The 12942-nt window shown below is 39.8% G+C and overlaps 1 protein-coding gene across 2 annotated transcripts in view; it reads right to left on the bottom strand.

Moving 5' to 3' along the window:
• Positions 1-8615, bottom strand: part of syne3 (spectrin repeat containing, nuclear envelope family member 3) — a 49862-nt gene extending 41247 nt beyond the window's left edge. For both annotated transcript variants that reach the window (XM_029460503.1, XM_029460504.1), the window contains exons 1-4: positions 8506-8615; positions 6826-6983; positions 1835-2007; positions 1-142 (exon numbers count right to left, since the gene is read on the bottom strand). The exon at positions 1-142 is cut by the window's left edge and continues 168 nt beyond it. In XM_029460503.1, coding sequence (XP_029316363.1) covers positions 1-142; positions 1835-2007; positions 6826-6969 — 459 coding nt within the window. In that variant the 5' untranslated portion in view covers positions 6970-6983; positions 8506-8615. The remainder of the gene's footprint in view (positions 143-1834; positions 2008-6825; positions 6984-8505) is intronic.
• Positions 8616-12942: the final 4327 nt, after the last annotated feature.

Raw genomic sequence — 12942 nt, 5'->3', positions numbered from 1 at the left:
CACCTGCCAAAGCTTCTCCTTCACCCCCAGCTGCAGCTCCACCCCGACATCCAGACTGCGCTGCTGCCTCGTCAGCCACAGCTCAAACTCCTCGTAGGCCTTCAGGTACTCGCCCCAGTGGAGCCACACCCACTCTATACGACTGGGTGTGAAGGGAAACGCATGAAGTGAAATGATGTTCTCGGTTATATGTTTTTAGTACAAGCCAATAGTGATTTGCTAAGCATAGCAACTAACATTAAACAAACTACAAGCCCTCAGCCATTTGTCATGTAAAGGCCCTGTCACATATATCCGTATGACAGAAACGTATGCCGGCGCATACGAAATATCGCAATAGGTTTTTAATGAATTATATTATTAATAATTAAGGGTAAGTTGTGATCGTTTGAAGGACGCAGACGATACACTGAACACGCCAGACATACGGCCCTGTCACACAGTTCCGTATGGCAGAAACATGCCGCCGTATATGAAAAGTAGCTCAAAATTTGTCAGAGTCCAAATACATCCAACTTTTCCACAGTCGTGTTGTAGCTGACGTATACATAACGAATTATTATACGTATGTGAAACATATTGATAGCGTATCACTTACTTATACAAAACGTATCAGAGTCTCTGGCCAACAGAGATGGAAAAGTGCCATTTGGTTCACGTCATGCTGATGCTGGAGAACGGCTAAAATGCTGAACGCTAGCTGTACTGTAGAAACACGTTTAATAAGTTACTCCGTCGTCAGGGATAATCTTAACATAGGGTAGGAACAGGTTATCCACTCGTTATCAATAAATTGGCTGTAGGGTTCAACGTCAGCCGACGTAGCCTATATCTAACGTACCTCTAACGTAGTCACGTAGGTATACACGTAGGTATTTACGTACTATATTTACGTAGGTAAATATTCACGTACTGTATTTACGTAGGCAAGTATTCACGTACGTATTCCGTATTCACGTATGTCTAACGTCACGTAACGTCTGCATATCTTATGAAGCACACGTTGGGTACATCCAGTAATTTTGAACATGCTCAAAACATCAGCGTTCAACAACGCACCCCAGCGCCAGATTTTATACGTTATGCATTTGTTGGGTATTCGTCTGATACATTTTGTATAAGTAAGTGATATGATATCAATAGGTTAGACATGCGTATCTGTATACATTCACTTTTCTGATCCGATGAAAAGTTAGACATATTTGGACAAATTTTCGTATGCGCTGGCATATGTTTCTGTCATACTGATATGTGTGACAGGGCCTTAACATCAGATGTTGTGCATTTAAGAGTGATTGATTCACTGATAAAAATGATTTGTTCTCAGCCAAAACAGTAAATGTGTATACCATACTGTGGTACATTTAGCAGTGCAGTTGGTTTGAAATGTGTGCAGTTCATTAATTATAATTAACCACAATCTATGGTTATCCCAGCCTTGACATTGTTTCTATGTACACAAGATTCTTATGTCCATTAATGAATTAGTAATTTTTCAAGAAAGATTGACAAATATTTTCTGGTACCAGCTTCCCCAGTGTGAGACTTGACACTTTTCTCTGCTTTGCATCATTAAAACTCAATATGGTTTTAGACTGTGGCCTGGACAAAACAACAACTTCTAAGACTCTCAGGCTCTGGGGAAGGGATGGGCACTTTGAACTATCATTAGATATTTTGTAGACTAAAACCTTTGTTTGCTGCAATAACACTAACATTAGAATATGTTATAATATTACAATATTTCTGCAGTTTACATTAAACCATAAAAGTAAGGCAGCACAATGGAAAGAACCCCAAACAAGGATCATATTTAGGGAAGCCATGCAGTCACCTGTGACAGTGGATGATGTAGGTGGAGGTCTCCTCCCACAGGCTCTTCAGGTCCTTGAGCTTAGCATGGGTGTGGTTCCTTAGCTCTTCATCTCCGTTCTGCAAAAGGTTCTCTGCTGCCACCAGCGCCATGTCCATCTTCACACGACCTTCATGCTCCGACTGATGGATTTTCTACACATTTATCAGAGCACAGGAAGCAGCAGTATAGTCAAAATAAAATGTACAACATGTACAGTATATTAAACATTAAATAAATAAATAATACTCTCAAACGGTAAAATTACTGTGAACTAATTACAATGTAATGATTGTTAGCAGCTTGTGCTAATATTTTAACCTCATTCATTTTCTGTCACTTTTTCTGCCGAGCATTTTAACAGAAAAAAAGTGAATTCATTCTCAGTTCCCCTTTGATCTCATTTGTATTTGTAACATGTATACATGTAACATGTATGTTGCACATATTTCCCCCAAAAAGATCATTATAGTATCTTATGAACACAAATCTCCCTTTGTAAATTATATTTAGGGTGTTACTTCTTTCATTAAAACGTCCTGCTTTCTTACTGTGTGGACGCTTCTCTGTTAGCTCTTGCCTCTGCTTGCATCTTTCTGCTAATATTCATTTAATTTTCACGGATATGCCCCCCTGCAAGGACTGCCGTGGACATTTACAGACGATTGCAGTACTTCAGACAAAAGGAATTTCATCTAGAAGAGAAGGACACAACAATACAATGGACCCCAAAGGTGAAGCTACAACTTGCCCTAAAGAACAGTCATGAAAGTCTGGAATAAGCCAGCAAGAATTAAAACCGCTTCTAACCAAATAGAAGAACCCGACAACGGCTCACATCAACCCCGCTACACAACCGTGGATTGTAGCAGCACGGCAAGGAATGCCCCGCCGCCACTGATGTCTATACAGCTGGAAAACAGATTACTAGCGCTACAAACCGAGTCTGGATCGCCGCTGGAGGACCCAGTTTGCCTGTCAGCCCCGCGCCGTTCGGGCAGAACGAGACGCAGAGGCCTGCAGCAACAGACGGAGGACGACCAGCGGAACACTGAGCAAACAGTGGATCGAGAATGTGCGCCAAACAGAGGACCACAGATCACTGAGCCAACAACGATAATTAACGGCGACTCTACTATATCAGATTTCCGTGATGAAATGATTTGAGACATAACAGAAAAAATTCCAGAAATGCTGTCTACCCACAAATCTGTGAACAAGGTTATTATTCATGCTGGGAAAAATGATATCTCAAAGGGAGAAACGGAAACACTAAAACGGGACTTTACTGAACTGCTAAAAGTTCTTGGTTCTAAAGACATTGAAACATACATCAGTGGTCCCATCCCACCAGCCAGGCCAGGAGTAAATCGTTTTAGCAGAATGTTGGGGCTCAGCAGGTGGCTATCAGTTGCCTGTCCCCTGCACAAAGTGAACTTTATTGACAACTTCAATCTGTTCTGGGAGCATAGAGGCCTTTTCAGAAGAAATGGACTTTCTCTCAACAGATCTGGAGAAAAACTGTTTGCTTCCAACATGGACTACGCCATTAGCCACCCAACTTTGGCTAAATGCAAGGAGACACCATCCCCCACACCACCAGATAACCACCATGATGACGTCCAAATAACAGGAGCGAGTGACCTTCCTGCAGCACCAGCCACAACAAGCTTACACACCAAGGACCCCAGTCCCTCAACTCCACCGCTAGACATGGATGAATTTGAAATTATGTGGAGTAACATTGAGACACCCTACCCCCTCTCCTCCCCATCATTCTCATCTTCCTCTCCCTTCCTCCTTTTTAACTACAGGATAAACAAATTGGTGAAAGATGGTCTTAAACTGACACCTCAAATAACGCCCCGCTCTAAACCATCATGCCCCACCATCATCTCCCATTCTTCTCCCCCCTCCCAGACATCCCCCGCACCTCCCCCTCGGCTTATACCAAAAGCACACTGATGAACACTCAAGGACATCATCCCCCCCAAACTGGTCACCAAAATGTTCTAATATGTCATGCCGTTCCTGTCTTGACTACTACCAGACTAAATCATCAGCGCTCAGTACGCACTGCGTCTGGTCATCTTAGATATATCAGTACACGACCAGGGCCGGCTTTACCTCCTATCACAGACTCCCTGAGGCTGAAAGTGGCTCTTCTGAATGTCAGATCACTGGCTAACAATTATTTTTTTGATTAATGATATGATCGTTCAAAAGAACTTGCACTGTATGTTTCTAGTTGAGACCTGGTTAAACAACATTACTGGTGTGGCAGCACTGACTGAGACGTGTCCTCCAAACTATAAATACTATCAGGCAGTCAGGCAAAATAAGAAAGGGGGAGGGATTGCTGCTATCTTATCAGCATCGCTTGTATGTAATGACATTGACCTGGGTGAATTTACATCATTTGAATATCTTGCTATTGAGCTCAAAGCAGAACTATCTTTGCTCATCATCACATTGTACAGGCCACCAAAATATTCAGCACTATTTCTACAGGAATTCTCAGAGCTGATTTCACTCAGCATCACTAGATGTGAAAGAATAATCCTGCATGGAGACCTAAATATTCACGTAAATAAGAAAAATGACCCCAAGACTATTGAACTTGAAAAGTTACTAGACAGCTATGATCTAAAACATAATATCAGTGAACCCACTCATCAGCATGGGAACACACTAGACTTAGTGATAACGACAAGGCTGGACATCCATAAGGTCTCAGTAATGCAATTACCAATATCACTGTGTGTTTTTTGATGCTAACCTAATCTTAAAAACCAAAAGAGAGACAGTAGTCAAAAAAGAATACTAGATGACACAGCAGAGGAAACATTCTCTAACATCATGAGATCATGTGAGCCATGCTCAGACTGCTCCTTAAATCTCATGGTTGAAAATCTAAACAACACCTTGTCATCTACCCTGGATACTGTTGCTCCATTAAAAGGTAAAAAGGAAACTGACTGACAGAATCTCCCCATGGTTAAACAACAGCAATGTTACTCAGACTAAGAGGACTTGTAGAGCAGCTAAACGAAGGTGGAGGAAACTAAGCTCAGTTAGGAATTTCAATCAGGCTTCAGAGCATGCCACAGTACCGAAACTGCTCTGACTAGAATAATTAGTGACCTCAGACTAAACTCTGATACAAATAAGGTCTCAATTTTTATCCTACTAGACCTGAGCACAGCATTTGACACGATCGACCATGACATCCTAATTCATCGTCTAGAAAAACTGGTTGGTCTTTCTGACTGTGTATTAAACTGGTTCAGAACATATATCAAAGGGAGAAAGTATTTTGTCAGGCTTGGAGATCATGTGTCAGAGAAGCATAATGCCCACTTTGGAGTTCCACAAGGGCGCTGCCTCGGTCCATTACTGTTCTCCCTATACATGCTTCCACTTGGGGACATCTTTAGAGAACACAATGTGTGCTTCCATAGCTACGCGTATGACACACAACTGAACATCTCTGCTCAACCAAATGATACTCCAGCTGTTAACTCCATCACCACCTGTCTGTCAGCAATAAATAAATGGATGAGCAATAATTTCTTAAAATTAAAATGAGTAGGTCCTATAATAAAAAGAGAGATGATGCTGAATAACATGGGGAAACTTACTCTTGGATTAAACCTGAAGTTACAAGTCTTGGTGTTATCATAGACTCAGATCTAAGCTTTAAATCCCACATAAACAAGGTGACAAAAACATCATTCTTCCACCTTAGAAATATAGCTAAAATCAGACAATTTATAAATCAAAAGGATGCTGAAAAACTAATCCATGCTTTTATCTCAAGCCGACTCGATTACTATAATGCACTCTTTACCGGCCTCCCAAAAAAAACAACAGAGAGACTTCAGTTCATCCAAAACGCTGCAGCGAGGCTGCCGACTAGAACCAAGAGGAGAGACCACATCAGTCCAGTGTTAGCCGCTCTACACTGGCTTCCAGTAACTTTTAGAATTGACTTTAAGGTCCTCCTTCTTGTATACAAAGCCCTAAACGGAACCGTACCAAGTTACACTGCCACCTCTCTAATAAACTATGTGCCCCCAAGAACATTACGATCATCCACTACTGGTTTATTAAATGTTCCCAGAAACAGCCAAAAGAAAATTGGGGATGCAGCCTTTTGCAATTATGCACCAAAGCTATGGAACACTTTACCTGCAGACATTAGGGAGGCAAGCTCGCTCAGTATCTTCAAAAGTAAGCTAAAAACATATCTTTTTTTCTTTAGCCTTTTAATGGTGAATTTCTTAATGCTGCTACTCTATGCCACTTTAAACTAATTTAAATGATTTCATTCTGTATTGTTAATTTTTGCTATAACTGGTTTAACATTGAATGTGTAAAGGTAACTTCGATACATTTCAGAGTGTGTATTTTTGATCAAATAGACTGTTTTACCATGGACAAAAGAGGAAGTTTCTCTGATAAATGTGTAAGATTATTGGAGAAAAACTGGCTTTAACAGAGAGAGAGAGAGAGATAGAGATATATATATATATAGAGATATATCTATATATATATATATAGAGATATATCTATATAGATAGATAGATAGATAGATAGATAGATAGATAGATAGATAGATAGATAGATAGATAGATAGATATATATATATATATATGCTGCCCCCTGTTTCTTTGGAGCATGTGGCCAGGTGATACACATGGCACCTTTAAGAGTCTTCAGACACTTGGTTTCTAAAGGTATTGCACAAGTACTGGGGTGTCTCACTTTCTTATGACTGAGGACATATCTCAGGTGGGTTTTTTGGAAAATTACTATGCGTCTGTGTCCATGATTTCTTAATTAGTTTGTATATCTAAAAAAATGTAATACATCATCGTAAATCTAAATTGCTCACAAATAAAGGATCATCAGATAATGTAGTCCTGAAGTCGCAGCTGGGGTCAGGGGTCAGTGAAGGGTCAGAATCTCACCTCTGTCTCCCTGAGTCGGCCCTCCAGGGCATCACGAGGCCCCTGGGTGTTGTCGTTGGCCTTCAGCCTCTCCTGGATGGCCCGCATCCAGGAGAGGGCCGCCTCCAGGGTCTCCATGAACTCCTGCTGCTCCTGCTGCGTCATGACCAGTCCTGGGCCTGAAAACAAGAACAAGAAAGTCAGACTCTATACTAGCAGGCACTTCATGTTAAAGGGGAACTCCACCAATTGTATTTTGATGGGAAAACATATTTTACAAATGTTATCAGAAATCCTGTTTTACAAACTAAAAGACATGGACATTTACAAAGTAGACATGGTCTAACAAAAGTTATTATTGGTTGCATCATGGGAAATGTAGGCATCAGTGATTTGTGTAGCTTGTCCAATACCAGGCACTAAACATCATTATTTTTAAAGATCTGTCTCTTGTGTGTGTGTCCCCAACTGGAAGCCCAGTTCTACATTGATTAAGTGCCTCTTAAAATTACATGAACAGGAACAAGAGACATACTATAGATAAAAGCAAATCTCTCTCTCAATAGAATAAGAATTTAACAAAAGTCATTTTTTTGACTAGTCAAGTTACTAGTGCAATTCTACTACACAGATTGGAAGCCACTGAGCTAACACAGCACCTCACTGACACCGTATGAACAAATATGGACCTTATTTTGTATTTGTGTCCACCTCCTGCATATACTGTATATAATAGCTCATACTTTTGAAAGACATTTACATATCTTCTCCCCTGTCTTGTTATGTGTATTTTCAAGAACATGATAATGGTGCAATTCCAGGAATACCGCAAACTACATTAAGGCCAGTAAAGCATTGTGCAGAAAGTCAGTGTCCTCAGGAGAAGCCGCTGGGAGGAACAACTTTGAACACAACTGACAGAGTCTGCAGTGAAAGTTATGGGAGGAGTAAAGTCCTGGCACTGCTGGAGCACAAAGGGGCAACTCTTCATTTCTTACAGGGGAAATAAAACGCAGGCTGCATGACTCATCTCTCCCACCACAACATTCCTTCTACCCAATATCTGCTTGTTTTGCCTCTGACTCTTCAGTATACCACCATATTGTTTCTCTTTCCCTTTAGTTATAAAAAAATCACAAAACACATTCTATGGGCTACTTTTTCGGGGGTTTTTAGAGGAAAAGTGTAAACATGCGTGATAAGAGTAAAGTTACTGTGAGCTGCAGTCTGTGTAAAACAGTGAAGCCCCTCCTCCCTCAGTTTGACAGCTCGTGCAGTAAACTCGCGCATTAACACTAATCCAGTTCACTCACATGTGCCACTGACTGCAGTGACATTCACTCTATATGCTTCCACACTAACTGCGGTTTCCGTGCTCGTTTTTAAATGAAAGACGCTTATAAAGAGTGTAGTTTAAACATAGAACTTCAGTCTGGTGTTAACAACCTATATGCTATGCTAATTTAGAGATAACGTTTCAACGTTAGGACCGCACTGTGTTCGGTAAATATGAGTAAAACATAGATCCGTGGCTCATTATAGTCCAGCAGGATAATCTAATGTAGAACTGTCGTAAACACGAGAGGCTCCGGGGAGTTTCCCACCGTTGTAGGTAGAGGTAGGCCTATTGACATTAAGCTAGCTGAACAACAGTGCAGACGTATTGGTAAAGTACGTCTTGATAAGGTTAAAAACACTTACTTTATGTTCATTAGGTGTAAGCAGCCGCTCGTGTGAACGCTGTCCTGCTGTGTTATGTACAGTGAAGTTATGGCTGCAGGAAGTAGAGCCGCGGGCACTGAGGGCGCGAGTCAACACAGCCTTTCATGATGCCTTCAAAGACTTCTTGTAAATTATGCTACCACCCGACATTACAACAGAAAATCAACTTTTGATTATTACTAAAAGGGAAATACAGGGAAATTATAATTTACACAACAATAGAATGCGTTTCAAATGTCATAAAAAAGACAACTAAACAATAACATTGAATTGATGAATTTCTGCGCTTCCTTAAAGAATGAAACCAAGAGTGCATCCCACTGCAGGATGAAAAGTATATTCTTAGTTTACATATGATCGAATTAAAATAAACACACTTTTATAGCACCATTATACCCAGATATTTTGAGCGACACTAAAGTGTCTTATCTTCCAATAATAAGGGATAACAATAAGCTTCTAGCATCATAGAAGCTTCCGTCCAGAGTAAACTGCAGTAACAGCAGTCGACTGAGAGCGGAATATAAAAACTGTAAACACATTTGAAAAAAACAAAGATTTCTTCTCTTTTATATATATATATATATATATATATATATATATATATATATATATATATATATAATTTCCCAGTGAACGGTAACCTTTATTATTATGTGTTTGTCCTCACAAATAATTTATATTTGCGCATTATAAAAAAAAAGAAGAAGAAAGGGATCTATTATATAAAAATAATTATAAGTGACACCTTCAGGTTGTAAGAGCAACCAGCTATCTGTGAGCCTTTTACAGAATTTATAAATGTTTGTTATTTTACAATTTAGCTCTCTCCTGAAAAGGGGAATATACAGATATTTCAGGTTGTGAAAATATTTATTCATGTCATGGGACTTTTTAACCAACCCAAATTAACACTGACATGGGAGGAAAGAGTTCCCAACATAAACATATGAACATGCAAACTTCAAATACGAGTGTAGTTCTTTCTGTAAGAGCACAAAGGCTTTCATTGAGCTCATGTATTTATTTATTCAACAAAAGCATGCAGTTCACTCTGACAGTTCACTTCAAACTCATATGAAGTTCCACTCTTAGTGATTTTCAATGTTTCTGGCAGCACATGAACTCATCAGCAGACAAGATTGAACTAGAAGCAGCTGCTGCAGCCGCCTGCTCACTGATTCAAACTGCAGGCGCGTCTCAGAGCTCTGTTCCTATTGGTAGAAAGAACAGTATTAAAAATACATTGTAAACACTTTCATTGACAAATATGCTACAACAATGGATATCACTGGATTACATGTATAGGACTTGACAGCTTTCTATAAATATATTAAACCACACTTTAATTGCTGTCATTTAATACACATTTAATTTAATGTAACTATGTAACTATGGCTGCTAAGAAGCCAAGAATGGACTCCCACTCACATCTGTGGCTACAAAGCAAACATTAACAACCAGTTACAGTCCCGTTCACCGTTGCACTGTGCAGCATGTAACCAGCTTTAATTTACGTGTTCACCAGTTGTAGTTACAGTTGATTTACACAAATTGCAACACAATATATTTTCTCACTTACCTCTGTTGACACCTAGTATCCAGATAGTTTTGTTTTTGAGACACCTATAAAAAAGTATTTAAAAAAGTATGGTCTGTGCATCATCGGGACAAACTGTATCTCAAAAGGTTGGCAAATAACCGCTTGTAAAATGGGTAAACCGACTCTTTAAGATGTGAATTTAATCTGTCTCCAAATAGCAAAGAAGACGAGAGAAATGTGTTGTTAAACAGCAGGTTGACATATTGGTGTTTCCCAATATGTGATTGCCCTCCCTCTTTCCTTTTCACAAACAGACAACTGATTCAGATTGCTGCCAAGCTAAAGTGTATGTATGGTCGAGTTGGAACTATTGCCTTTATTTCAGTGTTAGCCTGGCTTTAGATAGGTTTAGAGTTGGTTAACTAGTTATTAAAGGGTAGGAAAAAGCTGAAGAACTCGGAGCTTGAATGTCGAATCAAAACAGCAATCTCCTGATGTAATCTATATATTTATTTAACGCAATAAGTCAAACAAAGAAAATATTCTCAGCTGAGGACACATTTCGCGTCGCCGTTTCCATAGACCGCATGGCTCCAAGAGCCCCATCGTTGCGGTCTCACGGCTCCGCTCCAGGTGTGTTCCGAGAGTCGTAAAACATGCGGCTACCTAGAAGGAGTAGGCGTTGACCTTCTCCTCATTGGTCCCAGTTTGGCGCCTACACGCTCCTCCGTCAGCAGTCAGGAAGTAATGGTTTGTTGACCTGTTCTCTTAAAGGGGAAGTGTCCCTATTATGTTTGTAATACTCTCAGTGCAGAAAATACATAACAGAGAAACATATTCGTAGTGTAGATGTATATATATATATATATTGATTGAGGTAAACAATTACATACGATAGTCTTTCCAATATGGATTAATTTACCTGACAATTCCCCCTTTACACACCATTTATGGTGTGTATAATCTCCAGTAAATATAAGGCACCGAGTGGTGTACAAATTCATCATATGGTATACAAGAATACATTCATAGTGCACTTGTTTTTATTCCAGTCATAAAAATACCTTCTGTATAAAACCAAAGAACTTCATTTGTTATTCCAGCATAAAGACAATTAGCTTCAGTATAATAAAAAACACTTCCAGTAAAAGACAGTAAATATTAGTAAACTTTTAATGTCTGTATAAGATTGTAATATCTGTATACGACTGAGAGACTGTAACTACAATAAAGTCAGTGGCTTCGGTATGGCAGCAAAGAACACTTTGTAGAGTTATTCACACGAAATCATCTTCCTGGCTGTCGTGTTCCTGCTCTATATCATAGTCTATGAGTACCCCACTGTTTGATGCTGGCTCTTTGCTGAGTCGGTCAAGTCCTTTCAAAGCTCTGGTAAAGGATCCATCAGGGGCTGTGTTATTTGGGATGAAAGTACAACACAGAGCCAAACAATTTGCAGACACCCCCTTTTTCAGCTAGCACCATGTCTAATGCAATTCCGTTCTGTAATCAGGCTAGTTCTATCAAATTGCATAAATCTATGGAGAGGGGCTGATACTCGTGTACATTTGTTTTGTGATTGTGGAATCAATCAATCTAGTCATGCGGCTTCTAATTTATGGTATATAACAACATCCACATACAGTAAGTATTTAGAATCAGAATAATCTTTCTTGTCATGTAGGTTTTCACCTACAAAGAATTTGCTCTGGGTTAGCTGGTACATGAATATAAAAAATGCATAAATATTTACAAAATATAAATCGGTGGAGATAATGTACAAATTAATATTGATATAGCTATTAATGCTGAAGATACCAGTGACATGAGAACTCTCCATCTCCCGGACCGTCTTTCCATAGCATCACCAGACTAATTCTCTACCCCTGAATTCTCTGCTAATTCTTTATATAATGTTGTCAATCTTTGTAAGGCTCTAGTAACTGATCTCTCTGAAACAGTATTATTTGATATAATTGTGCAACAGGATGATCCAACATGGCACACACACACCTCCTTTCTCTGCTAGGAGCACGTCTAAAGACATTCTATCATGTCAATAAGCTGGAAGCTGCTTGTTGTTCAGCTTGTCCCTTAACGGCATCCCTTGTAATAATTAATAAACCTCTGTTAGATGCAATGAATGTAATTAGTCCACATTCTTATTAGTAGTTGCCCATCATAAAAACAATGAGTCAAAACCTGCTCCAATTTGATCTCTGGCACTCCCCGGGGGACTCCTACTGCATCTCTTGTATGCTGTGGAGCTGAAGCTCTCCCCAGGTGCTGTGTTTCTCTTCAGCCGAGTTCAAGCTGACAAGAGTTTGACCTGTTGTGGGCCAAACATAGAAACGCTCGACCAGTGTCATCAATGCACATATTTCAGTCTTGTGCTATTGGTTCTGTGAGTTGGAAATCTCTTAATGAGATTTTTGCAAATTGGGCTGAGTGGTTCTGTTACACTGTGCATCATTGTTAACAGACAGGTTTACTCTGTTATTGGTCCGAGTATTACTGGGACTGGGCTTAAAGCAAAGAGGGGCCTGACTGGTACACACACACACACACACTATATATTTACTGAGCTAGTGGTATACAGTTTGCAGTCAAGCCACATATTCTTCTGCACATATCCTGTCTCCCTGCTATTCTATTTCTTACTGTAGTAACTTGATATCCTTTCCTACTGACTGCTTGGAGATTGCAGTCTTCTTGTTTTCTACCTTTATCCTAAAGTGTCCTTGTGGACCTGCTCCTAAAACCTCTGCTGCCTAAAACAAACCGTCTCTAATCTCTGGGATGCGATGAAACGATGGTGAGGAATAATGGATCACAATCATTTATTTTCTTACATGTCACTCCTCTCCGTGGCG

The sequence above is a fragment of the Cottoperca gobio genome, chromosome 22 (assembly GCF_900634415.1).
Source record: "Cottoperca gobio chromosome 22, fCotGob3.1, whole genome shotgun sequence".
Lineage (NCBI taxonomy): Eukaryota > Metazoa > Chordata > Actinopteri > Perciformes > Bovichtidae > Cottoperca > Cottoperca gobio.
The sequence above is the reverse complement of the archived record's forward strand: the minus strand, read 5'-3'. Positions and strand labels throughout refer to the sequence as shown.